The sequence below is a fragment of the Carcharhinus amblyrhynchos genome, chromosome 7 (genome assembly GCF_965287045.1).
Source record: "Carcharhinus amblyrhynchos chromosome 7, sCarAmb.v2.hapA, whole genome shotgun sequence".
Taxonomy (NCBI): domain Eukaryota; kingdom Metazoa; phylum Chordata; class Chondrichthyes; order Carcharhiniformes; family Carcharhinidae; genus Carcharhinus; species Carcharhinus amblyrhynchos.
The window spans coordinates 36,817,587-36,839,726 of NC_137330.1; the positions used below are offsets into that span (position 1 = coordinate 36,817,587).

The 22,140-nt window shown below is 41.1% G+C and overlaps 1 protein-coding gene across 1 annotated transcript in view; it reads right to left on the reverse strand.

The window, feature by feature from the left end:
* The window catches only part of LOC145345576 (protein disulfide-isomerase A6-like), a 66,910-nt gene that overhangs the window by 732 nt on the left and 44,038 nt on the right, over positions 1-22,140 (reverse strand). The window contains exons 8-12 of the mRNA XM_080193414.1: positions 20,736-20,873; positions 15,466-15,553; positions 15,287-15,359; positions 12,294-12,452; positions 10,665-10,758 (exon numbers count right to left, since the gene is read on the reverse strand). Coding sequence (XP_080049540.1) covers positions 10,665-10,758; positions 12,294-12,452; positions 15,287-15,359; positions 15,466-15,553; positions 20,736-20,873 — 552 coding nt within the window. The remainder of the gene's footprint in view (positions 1-10,664; positions 10,759-12,293; positions 12,453-15,286; positions 15,360-15,465; positions 15,554-20,735; positions 20,874-22,140) is intronic.

A 22,140-nucleotide genomic window follows, 5' to 3' on the forward strand; every position in this document is an offset into this window, starting at 1 on the left:
ACATTAGTTGAGTTTCTGCATGAATAGTCTCACATGCTTCCCCTGATGTAAGCCTTCGTCTCCCCTGAAGTAAGTACTTGATAATATTTAAGTTCTGGGACTAACACATAATATAGGAATCATTAGCCTCATCCAATTTATAACAAAAATGTATCTCTTTCTATGCTCTAGGCTCACTAGACTTAGAACAAAATATAGAAAATAAATTTTGAACTCAGATTTGATCTTAAGGCAACCATAAATTATGGAAATTACTCCATATTAGGTCTAAAATTTAAATAAACACATTGATAGGGAATGCTAAAAAATTTAATAAAGACAACAGTACTTTATTTCCTTGCTTCTACAATCTTATGTGAGGGAATGCAAGTGTACATGTTAGCCCTTTCATTTATAAGGCTTGAGAAGAAGTCTAGTAAAGTTTGATTAGATGCTGTTAAGTTCAAAATAAATGTGAACACTTCAATACAGTGAACACTGGTCATAACATAAGTTGATGGTCTTATTCATAAAGGCTTCAGGATAGCTAGTGTGAGAAGTGGAAAATACCACATAAGTGGCATTCTTCTGAGACTGGGGAAAATACAAAGATCTATAGTCTGCATTAACTGAATTTGGAAGTGATTAATTACAGCAATTGGATAGTATTTCATTCCTCAGCATTAACAGGGGCAATTAACACAGCGGGCTGGAAGACATAAGCAGAGACTGTGTGGCGGGCTTCCCACTGGGCACCACGGTCTCCATGCTTATCCGGCTGCCAGATTTCCAGCATTATCAGCTCTGCGCCAGAAATCGGAGCTGATTAAAATACTTAAATTCTAATTTTAATGTCATTAGTGGGCCTGGGGCTGAATTCTCTCCCCTGCCCCCCCACCCCCTCACCTCCCCACCCAAGAGTGTTTCACTCCAGTGAGGTTTACAACAGCTCCCCATTAAGAGGAGCTGGCGCTGAAGTGAAGAGTGTCCATGGAAGCCCCTCAGGAGGTCGGGGGTAAGGGGGGATGCCAGCTTGACACTGCCCAAGGGGCAAAGTGGCAATGCTCAAGCAGCACCTTGGCACTGCCCACTGGGCATCAGGCAGCACCAAGGGAGCGGGGCCTGTGGGGAAGATCAGTGAGGGTAGGGTTCCGCTGCCACTCTGCAGTCGGGATCAGTGACTGAGGAAGGATGGACAGTGATCTGGCTGACCATCGAGACAGGGGATTGGCCTGCATGGGGTGGTAACATGGAGATCAGGACTGCCGATGGGGGTGGGAGATTGAGGCAGTCCGGGGCTAAGGTTTGGGGCTTAGGGAAGCCAGTAATTGAAGGCCGGGGACAGGTCGAAAGGGCAGTGATGGCAGTTGATGTGCTAGCCTGCAATCAGAAGACTGCTGTGCAGGGCTACTGCGCATGCGCTGATCTCAACTCTGACAAATCGGTGCATGTGCAGTGACCTGCTCAGCACTATGCTTATCCAATGGGAATAGGCCCACTCACTGATTTTTATTGCAATTTACACTGGGGCTCTCAGTAACGCACAGAGTGAAAATCCTGCTGAAAAAAAAAGCGGGATTTACTCCAGTTTTTACGCAAATTCAGCACTTAGAATTTTTTCAGGAGAATCCCGGCCAACATGTTTCCTAATGATTCTTCAGACATACCTTTCCTCCAATCTTGTGCATCCATAGTGACTATGCTATTAATTTTGACATGCTCAAAATAAGATTCAAGTGCCTTGCATTCTCTTCCTGCTATCCAACAATTACTTTAAGCATGCTATTCTTTCAGATGTTAACTCTGTAGGATCTTATTTTCACTAGTAATGTGAGTAGCTTGAGGTGGGAAATCTCCCAGCTTGGTCCTAGTGGCCCAATATATGCATTATTTGAACTCGGGAGTGATCAACGCATGAGAGAATTGGGCCTGCCACCCACATGCAAATTGGGAAGCGGTCACAGGGGGCAAATAAATATCAAGACATTGGGAAAAGAGATCACAGAAAGAATATCTGAGGCTATAATAAGTTATCAATTTAGCATAGTCAACAACTATCCACAGCCATATAAAAAAACTTACTTGTATCATTCTTCCATTAGTTCCTGACTATCTTTTTAAGTACCTGCTTTTTTTTCATTCAAGGGATGTGAGCTTTACTGGCTAGGCCAGCGTTAATTGCCCATCCCTTAATTGCCCTCGAGAAGACGGTGCTGAGCTGCATTCTTAAATTGCTGCAGTCCATAAGGTGTAGGTACACCCTCAGAACTGTTAAGGTGGGACTTCCATGATTTTAACCCAGCAACAATGAAGGAACGCCAATATATTTCCAAGTCAGGATGGCGAGTAGAATGGAGGACAACCCTCAAAACCATAGCTTATCTAGTCTTCTCAAGATTTAAACTAGCTAGGCAGGAAGGTGAGGATGTGATCGTAGATTCAGAAGGGAGAGAAGAAAAGTTGGAAATGGAAAGGAGAGAATTGGAAGACAGATACACAAATGATAGAAAATAGCAACAAGGGAGTTTGCCAGTACTTGAATGGCATATATCCTTCAATACCAAATGTCTACAGAATATGACAGGTGAGCTGAAATAAATGGGAGTATGATATTATAGCTATTACTGATATATGGAAGAAAGAAGCACAGGAATGGCAGTACAACATTCCTGTTTATATTGCTTTCAGGCAGCTAGGTAGTAAACGTGGTAGGAATGATTAGGGGCCAAAAAGGGGATTTATGCATGGTGGGATGGCTGAGCTGTTTAATTAAAACTTTGGGGTGTATTTTCCCGTTCCACCCGCCATTGGAATTGCAGCGGGCGAGGGGTGGACCAGGGAAAGGTCAGTTTACCTCACATGGGATTTTCTGGTCTTGGGATGAGGGCAGCTGGAAAATCCTTCTTTTGGAGTCTGGCTTTATCAAGGAAGATGTGAGGGTCATGATAAAAGAAGAGATAATTCAGACGTGCAAGTATTGGATAGGCTGTCTATACTTAAATGTTGATCAGGCATCAGGACTTGATGAGATGCATCCAAAGATACTAAGGGAAACTACATTAGAAATTTTGTAATCTTTCTTAGGTGCAGAGATGGTGCCAGATAATTGGGGAATTGCAAATACTCTCCCCTTGTTCAAAAATGGGTGCAAAGTCCAGCACCAGAGAGCAATACGGCATCCCCCACCCCCCCTTACCCCCACCAGAGATACATCTGACTCGCCCCTTCCTCCCCCCACCCCCACCAGAAAACGATCAGGCCTCCCTTCTCCCGCCACCAACTCTCCCCACCCCCAAACCAGAGAATGATCCGATCTGCCTCCCCCTCCACCACCGAACTGAGTCATAGAGCCATTGGAAGCTCTGAATGTACCTCTTTAGAAGCTGGAGCGCTCGAAACAGACCTTTGCCGAGCAGGTCTGTTTCACGCCGAATCTGGACGTGTGAAAGTGATGGTAAAGGGGGAAATGCTGGTAAAGTTGGGCGGGCAGGCAATTAATTCAATTTAAATGCATGCAAATGCATTTAAATCATCATTGAGCCTGTTTCGGGCATGAATTGGATCGTGGCCATTTTCGGGCCTTGGTAAAGTGGGCATCTGCGTGGACATGGGTGCAGATTGCGTTAATGGTGTCACTCCCAACTTTACAATGTTTTTGCATCTGAAAACAGGCGCGATGCAATGATAAAATTGGGCCCAGTGAGTGGTTCAATTCTGAAATATGCACTCCTGAGGTGTGGTTTAATTGAGGCATTTGAAAGGGATAATTATCAGAAAAGGAAGAATGTGCAGGGCTATGAAAAGGCTGAGGAGAGGTTCTTGATGGATTGCTCCTTCACAGAGTCAGCAAAGATACAATAGGCAAATAGCCTTCTTTTGTACTGTAATAATTCTATGATTCTTTGGAGAAGAGGATACAAATAGCGGGGCAAGGTTGCAATATTCATTAAAAAAGCAACTAAAGCTATGAGGAGGGATAATATGGAAGAAGCGTTATCAAATGAGACTGGATGCAACTAAGGAACAAAAAAATGGGCAATCAGACACTTGAAATATACTATAGATTCCCAAAGAATCAGAAGATAGAAGAGCTAATAACAAGTGCAAAAAAAAGGTCAGTAATAATGGGAGATACCATAATATCATGAAAGGCACAGAGGAAGCACAATTCTTAAAATGCATTTATGAGAACTTTCTTGGACAGTACATGGTGAGCTAGCAACAAGAAAGGGAGTGGTTTTGGATTTAGATATGCAGGTGGGAGAGGCATTAGTTGGGAAGCACTTTAGTAATGAAATCTAACTTAATTATGATATAGGGTGGTTAAGGATAAGAAACAAGGATAGACCATGATCAAAAGTTCTCAACTGGAGAAAAGCTAATTTTACTAAGTTGAGCTAAAGTGGACTAGAATCAGTTACTTAAGCTAGGAAATGTGCGCCAGATCAATGGGAGGCATACAAGGAATGATAATGAGCATTCATAGCGAGTATGTACAGGCTACAAGATAAAGGCATGTAAAATCGCCACCACTGATGCACCCCTCCCCGATAAGCTCAATGCATTCTTTGCTCATTTTGAGCAAGAGGTCAGTGAGAGCTGCTCTCTTCCCCAAAAGCCTCAGACAAATCTGTATCTGAGGTCACCATCGCAGATGTCAGAGCAACCTTCTTGAAAGTCAACCTATGGAAAGCTACTGGCCTGGGTGGGATACCCAGACAAGCACTCACATCCTGCGTGCATCAGCTGGCAGGGGTATTCGCCATCTTTAACCATCTTTAAGTCAAACATCTATGACTGTGTGGCCAAATTTCCTTCTGTTAGAGAATTTCAAAATACTCTGGGACTTAAAGTGCTAATAAAGACTACTAAAGCTGAGTGGATTAATTTTGGATAAGAATCATAGATTGCCTTAACTATTTTTCAGAACTACTGTCTGCATAGAAACACATACAACCACAGTTAAAGGATTTAAAGTGTATTTTGGATTTTAAAAATGTATTTCAGATGTACGCTTTGGCCAAAATGCAGGCTGCCCCAAGGCATAATGGGAAGGAAGCCGAGATAGTCTGGCCACATTCTTTGAGAACAATACAGTCACGGAACACAGTACTTTTCACTGTATACTAATACATGTGACAATGATAAATCAAATCAAACCCAGATGATATGTATCCTAAACTGTTAAGGGAAAAAAAGAAATAGTTACTCCAATCCAATCCAATCCAATCCAATCTTCTATGTCTACAGATGTGGAATCTGAAGGACAGCTGATGTTGCAATATTGTTTAGAAAAGGAGAGACGGATAGACTAAGTAATTAGAGGCTAGTCAACCTAATTTCGGTGCGAAAATTATTTGAAACAAATTGAGGGACAGCAGTATAAACTTAATTTAGAAAGACATGTATTTATCAAAGATTGGATAAACCCTGTTCTTTTAGGAGATAACAAAGAGGGTCAGTGAGACTAATGCATTTGATGCAACCTATGTGGATTTTAGCAAGGTTTTTGATAAGGTCCCACAAGGTAGACTGGTCACAGAAGTTAAAGCCCATGGGATCCAAAGCAAAGTGGCAAGTTAGATCCAAATTGACTCAATGACTGGAAGCAAAGGGAATGGTCGATGGGTGTTTTTGTAACTGAGAGGCAGTTCCCAGTAGTGAACCACAGGACTTTGTACAAGGTCCCTTGCTTTTTGTGATATATATCAATGACTTGGACCTAAATAGAGGAGATATGATTGTGAAGTTTGCAAATGACACAAAAATTGGATGATTGGTTAATAGTGACGAAGAAAGCTTAGGCTGCAGGAAGCTTATCAATGGATCATAGGATCATAGAAACCCTACAGTGCAGGGAGAAGCCATTTGGCCCATCAAGTCTGCACTGACCACAATCCCACCCAGGTCTTACTCCCATATCCCTATATATTTACTTGCTAATCCCCCTAACCTTCACATCTCAGGACACTAAGGGACAATTTTAGCATGGCCAATGAACCTAACCTGCACATCTTTGGACTGTGGGAGGAAACCGGAGCAACCGGAGGAAACCCACACAGACACGAGGAGAATGTGCAAACTCCACACAGACAAGGAATCAAATCTAGGCTCCTGGCGCTGTGAAGCAGCAGTGCTAACCACTGTGCTACCGTGCTGCCCACTAGTTGGTGGCAGAGCAGTGGCAACGGAGTTCAATTTGGAGCAGTTTGAGGTAAGGCATTTGGGGAAGGCTAAAAGTGCAAAGAAATTAACAATAAATGATAGGATACCAACAATTGCAGTGGGATAGTAGGATCTTGAGGGTGAATGTCCTCAGATCTCTTAAAATAGTTGGACAAGTAGATGGTGGTCATAAAGGCATACAGGATACACTTGCCTTTAACAAGCACAGCACAGAATAGTAAGTGGTGATGCTGGAACTGTGTACAACATTAATTAGGCCACAGCTGGAGTACAGCATGCAGTTCTGGTCACTGCACCATACGAAAGATGTGATTGTACTAAAGGAGATTTATGAGGACATTATCTGGATTGGTGAATTTTAGTTGAGGAATGTTTGAATACGCTACAGTTGAGTTCTGGTGATGAGGCATTCTGCCAGATGACACTGACAGTCTGCTCAGAGGACCATCCAACAGGATCCGCCATCTCCTTTTCTCTCAGGGCCTCGAGGATGTTACACGCTGACCACTGCTTGATCGCCATGTGGTCAAAGGTGTGTTTGCAGAAAAATTTCTCCATGAAGAAGAAGCGATGTGGTTGGTTTAGATGCAGGCAACATGCAAACTTTGTGAATGCTAAACTTGGTAAGTTGCTGCAAGTTTTAGTTGGGGGCGCAGGTTTGTGTGAGGATAGCACCACTTAAATCTAGATGCTGCTTAATTTGCGCATGCTGAGCATTTATGTATTTTCTGCTTTTATACCACTTAAATCTCATCTGCATTATTTAAAGCCAGCCTGCATGGGATGTAAATGGGAGGTACATTCTGGTTGCAGAGATGATGGAACTGGTAGCAAAAAGCGTGAAAATGGTGAAAGGGCAGAGAGCATTCTACAAGGTTCTCTGATTGTAGCACTGAAGGTCAACTGGAGGAGAGATGTCTTCTACCTACAGGGGATTGCAATGTGAAAATTGCATTGAGCATTTTGTTCATTTGATGCAGCAATACACACATGTCCCAGCAGAGGGAATCAGTAAGAAGAGATAATAAAGAATTGATGTTTTAATAGCATGTGCGGTTTTGATTTTATTCGTCTTATTGTTTCTTTCCAACATAAGAACGTGGTGAAAAATATGAAACATTATTGTTTTAGGCATGAAACTGTTGGAAGGTATTTGTCCACTTTCTGCAGACAGCATTTTGTTTTTGATTAGATGGCTATTATGACAAGATCAGTGTGTACGTGTGTACTTCGTGCATTTTCTTTTCCAACTCATATAAGGTACAGAAACAGACAATTTGGTGCTTATGTTCCACTGATGCCTTGTCCTGTCTTTCTCCAACTAAACTGATCAGTAAAATTCTCCATTCACTTTTCTGTCGTATGCTCATCCAATCTCCAATCGAACACTTCGACACAATTCTCTTCAACCACTCGCTGTGGTAGAGATTTCCACATTCTTACCACTTTATGGATAAAGAAATTCCTTCTGAATTCCCTATTGGCACAAGTCAGCAGTGTGAATGATATACGTCCCAACTTTCCTGAATGAGTACAGCTCCAACAACATTCAAGAAGCTTCACACCATCCAAGACAAAGCAGCCTGCTATATTGGCACTCCATTCACTGCCATAAACATTCAATCTCTCTGCCAGCAGAGCAGTGGCAGCAATTTGGACCATTTGCACTGCAGCAACTCACCAAGGATTCTTCAACAACACAATACAAACTAACAATCTCTATCACCTAGAAGGACAAGGGCAAGGGATGCATATAAACACCCTTCCAAGGCACACACCACACTAAATTTTCACTGTTTCGCTCTTCCTTCATTGTCACTGGGTCAAAATCCTAGAACATGTTCCTTAATAGTACTGCCAGCAATGACCACACAGAATGCAGGTGTTCTCATCACCACCTTTTTCAAGGAAGTGAGTGGTAATAAATGCTGATTATGCCAACAACACTCATATCTCAAGAACAAATCAAAGGATTTCTTGGTGACTATTGTGTACTGATGATCTTTAGTTATGTTCTTCCCCACAACTGGAAATGCTCTCTCTTTATCCACTATATCAAAACATTTCAAGTAATCATATAAAAATTTCTTATACCCCCCACTAAACATTATGGGTACCTTAATGCCAACAATATAACTCCAATTCAAATTCTGTTTGCGTTCTAGCTGTGCCTCAGCTGATAGCATCCTCACCCTTAGTTACAAAGATCTAGGTTCAAGTTTCACTCCAGGGTTTGAGCACAAAAATCAGAGCTGATGCTCCAGTGCAGTACAGAAAGGTTTCTGCACTTTTAGGGGTGCCAACTTTGAATGAGACATTAAAGCAGAGCCCTTTCTGTCTGCTGCAGTGGATACAAAAGATCCAATGGCACTATTGTGAAGAGCAGGGAGTTATCTCCGATACACTGGCCAATATTTATTCCTCAATCAATGTCACAAAATCAGATTAGTTGGTTGTTAACCTCTTTGTGGGAGCGTGCTCTGTGCAAATTGATTGCTCTGTCTTATACAACAGTGAAGACATGTCAAAAAGTTCTTCATTGGCTGTAAAGTGCTATGATATACAGCAGTATTTGCTGTATATATGATATAAAGCACGATATAAAGTAAATCTTTCTTTCCTTGTAGTTTAATAGTTACTCAATTGAAGTAGAACTTGCTGTCTATAGCACTGGCATCTGACAAAATGCCCTGCGACAGGTTAAGAACAGATGCTGTCCATTGACAGCTGCAAGAAAAGTACTAAAAGGATAAAACCAGAAAACACAAGATCCGTGGAACAGGGTGTCCATTCTTCTGGTGAAGGGCAGATTTGGGGTCTAAGTTTACAGAAAACTGGTTACAGGTAGGTTCCCAATTGTGCTTCAACGTATTTCTGAGTTTCATCAAACAATATTTTTTTAAAAATTAACCTCATATCATTACAGATGAAGGTTTTCTTTCAAAAAAACAGATCCTGGATCATAAAGTATCACTATTGCTGATGAATATGGTGTTATTCATGCCCAATCTACAACCTTTTGATGTAAATTTGGAATCAGTATCTGTATTCTCGTGTTGTTTCATAAGTATGATGGCAGTTCTTACAATTACAAATGACAAAACAAAATAATCTTACTGCTCCCTAATAATTGATCACAGTCTACTAGTAAGCTCTTTCAACAATCCACGTAGCAAACCACACACTTGAATATAGTTTTGGATATTCAAACTACAAGAGTACTTTACAAACTCAACCTAGCAGATTATCTTTTGCAACATCTGTTGACAGTCAGTTTTACTAGTTGTGAGGAAAAGGTTGCTGAACGAACAACATCATAGCTCTGATAAGACTAAATCCAGTGCCAAACTCACGTAAAATAGCTGACATCAAGTGGCAGTGAAACATGAGGCATTGTAACTACCTATGACGTTCATGAAACTGGAAAGATGTGATCCAGAATACATCGCTTACATACAGGGTTTTCACAATGTTTGAAATTAGCTCATCATTAGAACCTCAAATAATCTTGTGTTATGTGCCATTTGTATTGTAATTCCACAATCATTGAGAGAATGTATTGTTGATATAATACATGAAGGTTTTCAGGGAATTGTCAAACCAAAAAACTCCTTAGGGAAAAAGTACAGTTCCCTTCCAAATTGCAGCAGCTCATGAGGTGGCTCACCACCTTTTTAAGGGCAATTAGGAACAGGGAACAAAGGCTGACCTAGCCGGTGATGCCCACAACCTGTGAAAGAATGTTTTTAAAAAATAACCACACGGTTGAGCACAAAATTTGCCATGTCAAATCATTATGATCTTCTCAAGAACTACCTCCAGCCACATTAATCTTTACACATCCTATGCTAAAACATCTTCCAGAGCTACCCTGGGGTGCTAATGATCAACATGCACATGAATACAATTGAGAATAGAAAGATTGAATGAAAGCAAATGCCAAATAAAACATGAAATTCAGAGCAAGACTGTTAAAGCCAAGTGATACAGTGTTTGTGAAACATAATGGTCATGTTGGAAAGCAAACAACCCCCATGACATCCAGCCATTAGTTGTGACCATTATAAAAGGATTGTCATACTGTTAAGTGCATTGACCATCTGACTCATACAAGTATAGTATTTTGAACATTTTACAGCACGATATCAGATTGTGCCTGTATTTTAAGGTGCAAAATACACCAAGTAAATAGGGTTGATGCATTGAAAGTGGTCTGTCGTTTCTGATTTGCAAGTGTCTGCTGTTTGTGAGTGGTTGCCATGAAATATATGGTTTTGAAGGTACCTGTTATTAGAGATATCCTCACTTGAATGCAAATGAAACCCAAACTTCTGAATAAACTGCATCTATTGCAATATTTGGAATATCATAATTAAGTTTGGTTTGGATAATTAAAAACTACAGATTCAACAGCAAATAATACTCCATTCTAATTTTAAATTAATATATCTTGAACTAGTTCCATATCTTTAAATCCTAAATAAATATAAGCAACTTACATTTTCATTTTTGACATTCCAATGTTTCATTATTTTGCTTTTAGGTAAAACATCGCCTATTGGTACTCTGGAAACATGTCCCATAGAAAGTCTTCTATATATCAGCAATGATTAAAATACAATTGTTACTTTATTAAATTGGAAAGCAACTATTTATTTTTCTGTATTTCACAATCAAAATATACAAATACATCATATCCCATTCTTACAGTTAAATAAAAATAAAAGATTTATTACACTACTTTGCATTTATGCATCTTATTTGGTTTTAAAAATTGTACCATGCAATTTCAATTGCTTTAAGACAGGATTTTAACATATATGATAATTTCTACAAACAACTTGATTGAAATTGATAGATTTTTAATAGGTACAGGTATTGAGGGATCTGCTCATGGATGAGTAAATAGGATTGAAGTACAGATTGGCAATGACTTAACTGAAAAATTGGAAAAGGTTCGAGGAGGTGAATGGTTAACTCCTGTTCTAGGGTTCCCAACCTTCCTGTTTTTGCAGGGAGTTTCCCAGAATTGTTAACTTTAGCACTGCTGCAGGTGATTCATGAGAAAGGTCTTTGTATGCACAGTTCATGCATGTCCAGTATTCTAATTCACATGGCTTACAGTCAATCTGCATTGACCAACTTCTACTAGTCATCCTGTTTCTCTGGCCAGTTGCAAGGATGGTGGCTTCAGGGCTAATGAAAATCACCTGGAAACTCCTTGGGCAGGAATTTTCCATCACCATTCTAGGGAACACATTTAACTTTCACTATTGTTAAAGTTCCACCTCAGTGAACAGCTTGCCAATCTGAAAAGGCAGCTGTGGCCCAAGATTAGAACTGTAAACAGTCCCCAGATTGTGTCATGGGGTCACTGGCTTTACTCAGTCCTGTAAGACTGAAGACTAGTTGGGGAGGATGGGAGGAAAGGTAATCCGGGGAATTTCACATGGCTCCCCCACTGCCTGCAAACCAGTTAGCAGGAAACTGTAAAATTCTACCTAATGAATTCTGATTTCAGTAAAAGAGACAAACTGGGAAGAGAATCAACTGTCAAAGGAGGGAACAGAAGAGCAATACAAACAGAGAGGGAAGGGGAACAAAATTGGGAGTGAGAGAGAAAGAAACGCAAATTGTAGGATCAGAAGCAAACTTTGGTGGGAAGGTGAAACAAATTTGGAGAGGGAGGAATACAAACAGTGGGGAGCGTGCTGATTGTATGTATTGGTTTTTAGTCCTAGAAAAAATAATATTATTTAACTACCCTCTGCATTTAAAAAAAAGCCTTCTAATTTCTCATCTTGCTTTAATAATTATCCCTTATATTTACATCATCTACTCACTGATTGGTGAAAAGTTTTTTCTGGTTTACCTTACAGAAATCTATAATAATTTTAATCAGATCTGTCAGAATTCCACTTAACATTTGCCATGTTAATGACAGCACTCTCAGTTTCTTTGCTCTTCACATGAATACACTGGTGATTCTTGGTATGACCTTGCTAAACATCTTTTACATCCATCTCTATGACTTTGAAATTCTTTCTAAGGTAGGGTACCCAAAAGTGAACACAGATGTGATTAAAACAATTTCAAAATATACTTAATATGAAGGTTTAATTTTTTACCTAAAAAATTCAGCTATTCCAGGTTCATTGAATGATCCCTTCAAGAGTACTTTCTTTCTTTTTCTTGCATCAATGGCTATTATGGTAGGACACATCAGGTCTACAATACTTAAAGCATTTTCTAGTTTTGGGTGAGCCCCAGATTCTATCCACAACCAACTAAAATGAGAAAAAAACAGTTTTGTTACACTATGACATACAACACAAAAATCTCCTCCCCCCATAGTAAACATACATGTGACCTTAGCTCCAAATTTAATTGAAGGTTATAAAGGTTTTAGAAGCTAAAATAATGACCTCAAATCAGAACAAACTGCCAGTTTGGGTGGCATTCATTTGAGGTTGCTCAAAAAATTCTGATTAGTACTATGTGAGCCCCTTGCTTTTATATTTAATTTTGAAGTCCAAAATTGTCTTACAATCTGGAAGAAATCTCATTTTGTATGATATTCAAAAAGGCTAATAGGTCAGAAGCAGGAAACTATAGCCCATTAGCTTGATATCAGTTCAGGAAAAGTTGTTTAAACAAATCTTGGTGGCACTCAGTAAGCGACCTTTACTGTGGTAGAGTTAGAATATTGTTTCTGGAAAACAGAGTCATGTATTACCAACCTGGTTAAAAGACTAAGATAAAAGCAAATTACTGCACATACTCTGATGAAGGGTCATCCAAATTTGAAACGTTAGCACTAGTCTCTCCACAGATGTTGTCAGACTTGCTGAGAAATTCTAGCATGTTCTGTTTTGGTTAAGTTACTAGCTTGATGGATAAAAATTGTACATTTGGATTTTTCAAAGAGCTAGGAACAAAATGCCATATAATAGATTACTGTACAATATAGTATCTTGAGGGATCAGAGGTCAGATCTGGGATTTTATAGGAAATTGCTTGTATTCTCATAAACAGAGGGTTGTAATTAATGGTAGTGATTCACAGTAGACCAGTAGACTTCAGCAGCCGTTGATGTTAAGACTCTTACACTGCTCAATCTAAACAAGAAGACACTATGTATAGTGCATACCTCTGCCACAGTTAACTCAACATTATTACAATTGTGCAGCTCTTCCTTAAGGTGCTTCCATGCCTATTTGATACTCATAACTACAAAGTTGAAAAAAAGAAAACTTTTTATTAATGGCTTCCATCTGACTGAGGAGGCTTCAGGCCAATCCAGATCTAAAAACCTGCTCACATTTTGATAACTGTGACAAAATTCACCACAGCAGTTGACGCAATCCACAATATTTAAACAATGAATAATATTCTAAATAAAACAACTTACAATATTCTAATAAAAGGCAATTTATCCAGTTTCCCAATGTTAACAGATCCTTTAAAAAAAATTCCAGGATCTGGACCCTTCACCAAGAACAAATCAATTCTTCCTTGCGCCATACCTATCTGTGTACCAGCTTTCATTGAAATGGGTCCATCAGTGTATGAAATAAATTGTTTACAGATAAACAGGAGCGAGATCATGGGCTTGCAGTTTCCACAGAGTGGCAATCTCTGTCAGATTGCCATACTTGATAAACTTATCTTTGCTGTAATTGCACAGCTCCTGTCTCACCCAATCTTCCATACTCAGGTTGAGTGAGACAGAAGCTGTGCAGCACCTCCTGGCAGTATTGACACGGAAAACTGAAATGGGGTGTGTGCATGCGTGTCAGAGTGCAAGAGGGATGGGGGTCAGACCAGAAATGAAAGGTGCAGTTGGTGTTCCCTGTGAGTCCAGTTGTCTCAATAGTTACTTTGAGATTAGAAGAGATTGTTTTCCTTTCAACTCAGAAAAACTAACGGGGTAAAACTGGCAGACTGGCCAAACTTAGTGATTTAAATTTTTTAATTCTGTAAAATGGCTCCCAGCCCAGCGCAATTATCCAGAGGGAGTTAGCACTTCTGGGCAATTACTGGCTAAACCCTTATGTGGGAACTCACTGGATGGTTTACCTATTACATCTTCCGGTTCTCCTGAAATGCGGTGCTGGGGAACTCAGAAGTTATGGGCCATTACCTCTGCCCACCTTCCGTGGTAACTACTGATCTTGACAAAAACACTGACCCCATCACTGCTTGACTGCCTAGGCTCCAGCCCCAATGTACCTTTGCTTCTCTCATCCATCAGCTTTCTGCACACTATTCACGACTTTCCCAATCAGAGATTGGTTTGCTGCAAATAGGCACACTAGTCAGCCTATCAGCAGCAAATACAGGAGATAAACTGCCTGTGATGTGAGGAGTATCTTCTGTTAAAACTCTGCTGGCTGACAGGAATTTTGAAAGCTGCCCCTGGGGGCCATGTAGAGGATCCAGCATATGGGCCATACTTGGACAAACCTGGTCTAAAGGGAAAGTAATGGAAAGTAAGCATGGTTAGAAGCTTGTAAGGGTGTTCTCCAATAATATGCAAATATATCAAAATAACTTGAATGTTTAGCTAGCAATCTTTGGAAATCATTGAAACTACTCCAACACAAAAATATAGATGGAACAATGATGGGCCAATAGATTTATTTATTCTTTCTAGGGCATTAGCGTTGCTGGCAAGGCCAATATTTGTTGCACAACCCTAACTGCCCTTGAACCAAATGGCTTGCTCAGCCATTTCAAAGGGCAGTTAAGACCCACATTACTGTGAGTCTAAAGACATACGTAGGCCAGACCTGATAAGGACAGCAGATTTCCGTCTCTAAAGAGCATTAGTGAACTAGATGGTTTCATGGTCACTACTGTTGAGACTAGGTTTATTTTCCAGATTTTATTAATTGAATTCAAATTCCACCAGCTGTCATATCCTGGGCTTCTGGATTACTAGTCCAGTGATAACAATTCCCACTACACCACTGGACAAAATTGTAATTATTTACCAAAAAAGGATGAGATCACCTTGTTGATGAGACTTTTAAACTTGCACTAACATTTATATTAATTTTATTTTCACAGTAGACTCCTAATATTCTTCAAATAAAAAATTCCTGTAGAAATTACTCACCCCCACTTTTTCTTCTTGTATTTGTCTGCCATTTTCACCAGTAAGTTCAGATAATCACTTCTGCCACTAGTCCCTGGCAACAGGAAAAGTTTAATTAAAAAGTAAAATGCAATATTAATTAAAAATAATATAGAAAATATATAACCCCAAATTTCATATCATTTCAGGGGATAATATACCTGTTTCAGAAATGTTTGGCAGTGCAGCAATAATACATAGAAGCTGATGATTGCATGTTGCCTTCAAGATTTCTTCACTAACCATTTGCTAACAAAAAAATCAAGAAACAATGTTTGTTAATGTTAAGAGGTTTGATATCCTCACTGTTGATGTCTTATCTGGAATAAAAAATGATATAAAACAATCTGAAAGAGATAGTCTACTTTGATTTTAAATTCTGTTATCCTTTTTCCAATTTCAGACGATTGCCAGAAATTCAACATCAATCTCTTCATTAGAGCATTTACAGAGGATTTTGGAAGGAAATAATCTTAAAACTTTAAAGATGGGGCAGAGGAATAGAGTCATAGAAGTTTACAGCCCTTTGGTCCAACTTGTCCATGCCACCCCCTTTTTTTAACCTGTAAGCTAGTCCCAATTGCCCGCATTTGGCCCATATCCCTCTATACCCATCTTACCTATGTAACTGTCTAAATGCTTTTTAAAAGACAAAGTTGTATCCGCCTCTGCTATTACCTCTGGTAGCTCGTTCCAGACGCTCACCACCCTCTGTGTAAAAAAATTGCCCCTCTGGACCCTTCTGTATTTCTGCCCTCTCACCTTAAACCTATGTCCTCTAGTGTTAAATTCCCTTACTTTTAGGAAAAGATTTTGCCTATCTAGCTGATCTATGCCCCTCATTATTTTATAGACCTCTGTAAGATCACCCCTAAGTGTCCTACGGTCCAGAGAAAAACATCACAGTCTATCCAGCCTGTCCTTAAAACTCAAACCATCAAGTCTTGGTAGTACCCTAGTAAATCTTTTCTGCACTCTTTCTAGTTTAATCATGTGTTTCCTATAATAGGGTGACCAGAACTGTCACAGAATTCCAAGTATGGCCTTACCAATGTCTTGTACAACTTCAACAAGACATCCCAACTCCTGTGTTCAATGTTCTGACCAATGAAACTAAGCATGCTGAATGCCTTCTTCATCATTCTGTCCACCTATGATTCCACTTCCAAGGAGCTATGAACCTGTACCTCTAGATCTCATGTTCTGTAACTCCTCCTAAAACCTTACCATTAATTGAGTAAGTCCTGCTCTGGTTCAATCTACCAAGATGCATCACCTCACACTTATCTAAATTAAATACCATCTGCCATTCGTCAGCCCACTGTCCCAATTGATCAAGATCCCATTGCAATCCTAGATACCTTTTTTCTCTGTCTGCAATGCCACCAATCTTTGTGTCATATGCAAACAAACTAACCATGTCTACTAAATTCTCATCCAGGTCAGTAATATAAATGACAAATAACAGTGGACCCAGTACTGATCCCTGAGGCACACCACTGGTCACTGGAATGATCGTCATATAGCTAAGAGATACAAGTAAACTTGACAAAATTCTATAAGGCAATGGATATATGGAATATTTTCCTAAGTGGAATCACAAGGCTAATTTTAGGCTCTATTTAGGCCTGGTAGAGGGTGTAATAAAGAGTGAAATTGAACAACCAATCCAACCGATGTTTATCCATTTAATGTTGTGTTTGGTTTTACAATCCTCCCACCAAATCCCAAGTTAATGTACTTAAATATATTATAATACTAAGTCCTGAATTTTTTACTTTGACATTTAGGGAAAATTACGCTGAAAACTATTGCCAGGATCAGCAGAAGAATGTGAACAGCTTCAATGGCCATTTCCACAGCTATTTTAGGCATTCTTCTACAGGTCAGGAGGAGATTGGCTGTGCCTAGTTAATGATTCAGCATCTATACTGTCATTTGGCATCCCATGCCCATATGAAATGGTATTCTTGTTCTCAAGATAGCCTTTGCTGCGGCTGATGATTGAAATTTCCTGTTAGTTTGAAACATGGGGCCTGATTTTACCGTTTTCATTCTAGGCGCTGAATCTGGGTGCAATTCAGATCCGATTTGGAAATCAGATTTCAGGTGCCCCCATTAGCACTTAGCCTGAAAAAAAAATCATGGGTCTGAATCGCACTGTGGGCAGGGCTTAGCGTGTATGAAATGATTGGAGCTCTGAACTGCGCATGTGCAGTTAGAAAAAAGTTTGAAAAACGCACCCGTGTCAGATCGCTCCCAGGCAGCAGAAAGCGGAAAAAGCGGCCCAGGAGCAAAAACGGGAGCAATGGCCCCCGCAACATAACTATCCCCCTTATCCACTCACCCCCCAACTACCGATTGTGACCCACTGCGCCCTTCCCCCCACCGATTGCCCGCAGAGTGGCAGCAGACCTCCCCTGTCCCCCTCGCCCCAAGAACGATGTGGCCTCACTTCCCCCTGACCCCGCCCTCCCTCCTCCAGAGAACGATCTGGCCTCACTGCCCCTCCCCACTCAAAGATTGATGATCCGGCCTCACTCACAAGCAGCCCCCCCCTCCAGAGAATGAACTGGCCTCACTACCCACCTCCTCCCCCCGCCCCCCCCCAATCGAACCCCCGAGATTGATCTGGCCTCACACCCCCGCCGTCCCCCCCCAAGAATGATCTGGCCTCACTCCCACCCCCACCAAAGAATAATCTGGCCTCACTCTTAACCTCCCCACCTCCAGAAAATCCCCCCTGCCCCCACCAGAGAACGATCTGGCCTCATTCCCTGCCCCTCCAGAGAATGATCTGGCCTCACTTACCCCTCCACACCAGAGGATGATATGGCCTCATTTCCACCCCCTCCCCCGCCCCCCCCCCCCCCCCCCACAAGAATGATCTAGCCTCCATTTCCCACCACCACCCCCTCCAGAGAATGATCCCTCCCCGTCCCAAGAATGTTCTGACCTCACTCCCGCCCCCCCCACCCCACAAGAATGATTTGGCCTCACCCCCCCGCCCCTCACAGAATGATCTAGCCTTACTCCCATTCCCCCAGAGAATGATGTGGCCTCATTCCCACCCCCCAAGAATTATCTGACCTCAATGCCCCCCACTCCCACACTGAGAATGATTGGCCCTCACTCAGTCCCACACCACCCCCAAAAGAGAATAATCTGACCTCACTCTCCCCCCCACACCCCGCCCTCCCAAAGAGGTACATCTGAGCCACTTCCTCCTCCCTTCCCACCCATTCACCAGAGAGTGACCTGGTCGCCTCCCACCATCACCCAATCTGACAACAATCTGCCCTCTTCCCCCCACCTCTCCAGACAATGATCAGATTTCCCACCTCCCTCCCCCCTCACCAGAGAATGACCTGACTGCCCCCCCATCCCTGTCTCCTCCCCCTGCCCCTGGCCCACCTCCCCACCCCCACCGCCGCCACTGATCTGAGTCAGAGTCAGAGAGCCGTTGAAAGCTCTGAACTCAACTCTTCAATAGCTGGAACACCCAAAACAGAGTTTTATTCAGTATGGCCATTTCAGGGCGATTCCGAATTGGTGAACGCAGTGTTAAAGGGGGAAATGCTGATAAAATTGGGCAGGCAGTTCATTAATTCAATTGAAATACGTGCAAATGTATTTAAATCGCTATTGCTCTCGTTTTGGGCGCAAATTGGATCGTGGCCATTCCTAGGTCTCAGTAAAGTGACCATCTGCATGGACGCAGGCTTGGATCTCGTTAATGGCCTCACACCAGACTTAACCACATTTTCACGCCTGACGCGATGGTAAAATCAGGAGGACAAAATTCATGGGAATGAACTTACCAAAAACATTCTAAATGCTGATCGAGCGTGAAAATGTGAGAGTATCAGATCCATTTTTTAGGCGAGACCACAAATGAAATCTTCCATTACTTAGTGCAAAAAAATGATGCACAATCTGATTCCTGTTAGTAGGAGGAAGGGGCAGGACCTTAGCTCATCTCCCCATAAGTTTAGTGCTTATATTTTTAAAACATGATTGATACTGCCATATCAACAACAGTTGGTATTGTCCTTGTCAACAATACTCAGATAACTGGTGTACTAGCCTTCGTTAATCAAGGGGTTGAGTTTAGGAGTCGGGAGATAATGCTGCAACTTTATAAGACCCTTGTCAGACCCCACTTGTCCTGTGCGCAGTTCTGGTCACCTCACTACAAGAAGGATGTGGAAGCTATTGAAAGGGTGCAGAGGAGATTTACAAGGATGTTGCCTGTATTGGGTGGCATGCCTTATGAGCATAGGTTGAGGGAGCTAGGTCTTTTCTCCCTGGAGAGACAAAGGATGAGAGGCAATCTGACAGAGGTTTATAAGATGTTGTGAGGTATAGATAGGGTGGATTCTCAAAGGCTATTTCCCAGGGCTGAAATGGTCGCTACGAGAGGACACAGGTTTAAGGTGCTGAGGAGTAGGTACAGAGGAGATGTCAGGGATAAGTTTTTCACTCAGAGGGTGGTGAGTGAGTGGAATCGGCTGCCGTTGGTGGTGGTGGAGGCGAACTCGTTGGGGTCTTTTAAGAGACTTCTGGATGAGTACATGGGATGTAATGGGATTGAGGGTTATAGATACGTCTGGTAGGTAGGGATATGATCGGCGCAACTTGTGGGCGGAAGAGCCTGTTGGTGCTGCAGTGTTCTATGTTCTATAAATTGTTCTTGCTTGACATTTTTATTTGTGATTGGAATAGAATCTGCAAAAGAATCAAGCAATTGAATTATTTTACCAAGTTACCAAAACATATTCTGCTGAAGCTATAGTTGACCTTTCGGATCTAGAAAAACTGGTCAAAAGTCTCTGATGGGTATATTGGTCAAAGGCTATTAAAGGACAAAATCCCAATTTTTCTTATTCATTCATGGAACGTGGACTTCACTAGTTAAACCAGCATTTATTGCTCATCCTGAATTGCCCTTGAATTAAATGGCTTGTTGGACCATTTTGAAGAGTATTTTCGCATCAACCACCACATGTAGATTAGGCCAGGTGAGGCCAGCAGATTCCCTTCCATAAAGGACATTGGTGAATCAGATGAATTTTTATGACAATTGACAATGATGGTCATAATTAGACTAATTCCAGATTGTTACTGAATTTAAATCCAACCAATTTCTTTGGTGGGATTCAAATGCAGGGCCCCAGAGAATTACCCAGTGTCTTTGGATTAGTAGTCCAGTGACAATACCACTCTGCCACTGTCTCCCCGAAAATACAAATGAATCTACAGTAAGCTATTTCTGCTGTTTAATTTATTTAATTTAAGCTGTCCAATTATGTGGCATCAAGCTACGAGTCTACTCCTAGTATGTACCTGAAAAATTTACAACTATATTTTGCCATTCATAAAAAAATATTTTGGGGCTTAAATATGGTTCTTTCCAAAGCTCGTTTCTTACCTCAAATGGCTTATATAGTGACATCTTAGCATACAAGTCAACTCCTTGAGCAACAATGCTGGATATAGATTTCTCGCCATTATAGTCAACAGTTTCATTATTTGTTTTAAATATCTTAATCACTGGAACTTGTTGAATCTAAGAAGGAATAATATCTTGTTATCTTAAAGGTAATTACATAACTATAGCACAGTGGTTAGTATTTCTGCCTCACATTATCAGGAATCTGGGTTCGATTCTAGCCTTGGGTGACTGTGTGGAGTATACATTTTCTCCCCGTGTCTGCAAGGGTTTCATCTGGGTGCTCCGTTTCCTCCCACACTCCAAAGATGTGCAGGTATCTAGACTGGCCATGCTAAGTTGTCCCTTAGCACCCTAGGATGTGTAAGTTAGGATGATTAGTGGTGTAAATGTGTAGATTTATAGGGATAGGGCAGGGGTGGGACTCAGTAGTCAAAGAGTGGGCACAGACTTGATGGGCCAGTCTCTTTCTCCACTGCAGGGATTCTATGATAAGATCAGTAAGGAGGTCCTCCATGTCCGTGGGGTCAGGTGGGTGGGCAGTTGGGAGGGGGGGATATTTTTTGCGCAGATTGGGATGTCCCGATCTCTGAGGAACTGGCCTTGCCAGCTCTGTCAGGCCTCACTCTGCCAGAACTGTTTCTTCAGAAGGAACTCTTCAAATACAGACAACAACAATATATCAACACTTACTCCAACTTATAAATCAAAGGATTTAATAAAGAAACTTTATTACTCCAAACTTGGGGCCTCGCCCTGGGTTACTCCAAGCTCACCATAATTCCTAACAGGCTCTTATTTATCGTGAGTCAATTGGTCAGCTGACCATCACATCATTCTGTAATTGGTTCTGTGATTTACTGGGTCAGCTGACTCTTACAGCTTGTTACCATTGATCACATTATATCCAATACAAAGTTGTCACCAGTTACATTCTAACAGATTCCCTTTATTTAAATTTTGTTTTCAAAATAATTTAAGACAATCCTCCTCCAGTATTCTTAATAACTTTCCAGTACCTGCACCCCTTTTTGTAAAATAGTCAGTTGTTTGTTTTCCAGCATTTGTTTAATGCTGGCTAAATCAATTCTTAGTCATTTTTCTGCTACACTTTTTGTTGAACGAACATTGTCCCATAAAGACCGATTGTCCACATAACGTTCAATTGGTACTTTCTTACCCGATGTGCCCATAAAAAAAATTCTGTTAATGGGTTAGACAAATATATCTCCATATCCAATTCTTCCACTAACGCTGGGGTTTCAGCCACCAATGTACTTTTGAACACCCTTTTTATTTTCTTTGCTCCCCAGGACAAGGGGCAACATTTTCTTTCCTTACCTACCAGGAATATTATGAATTCAGCACCATTTGAATGTCCATC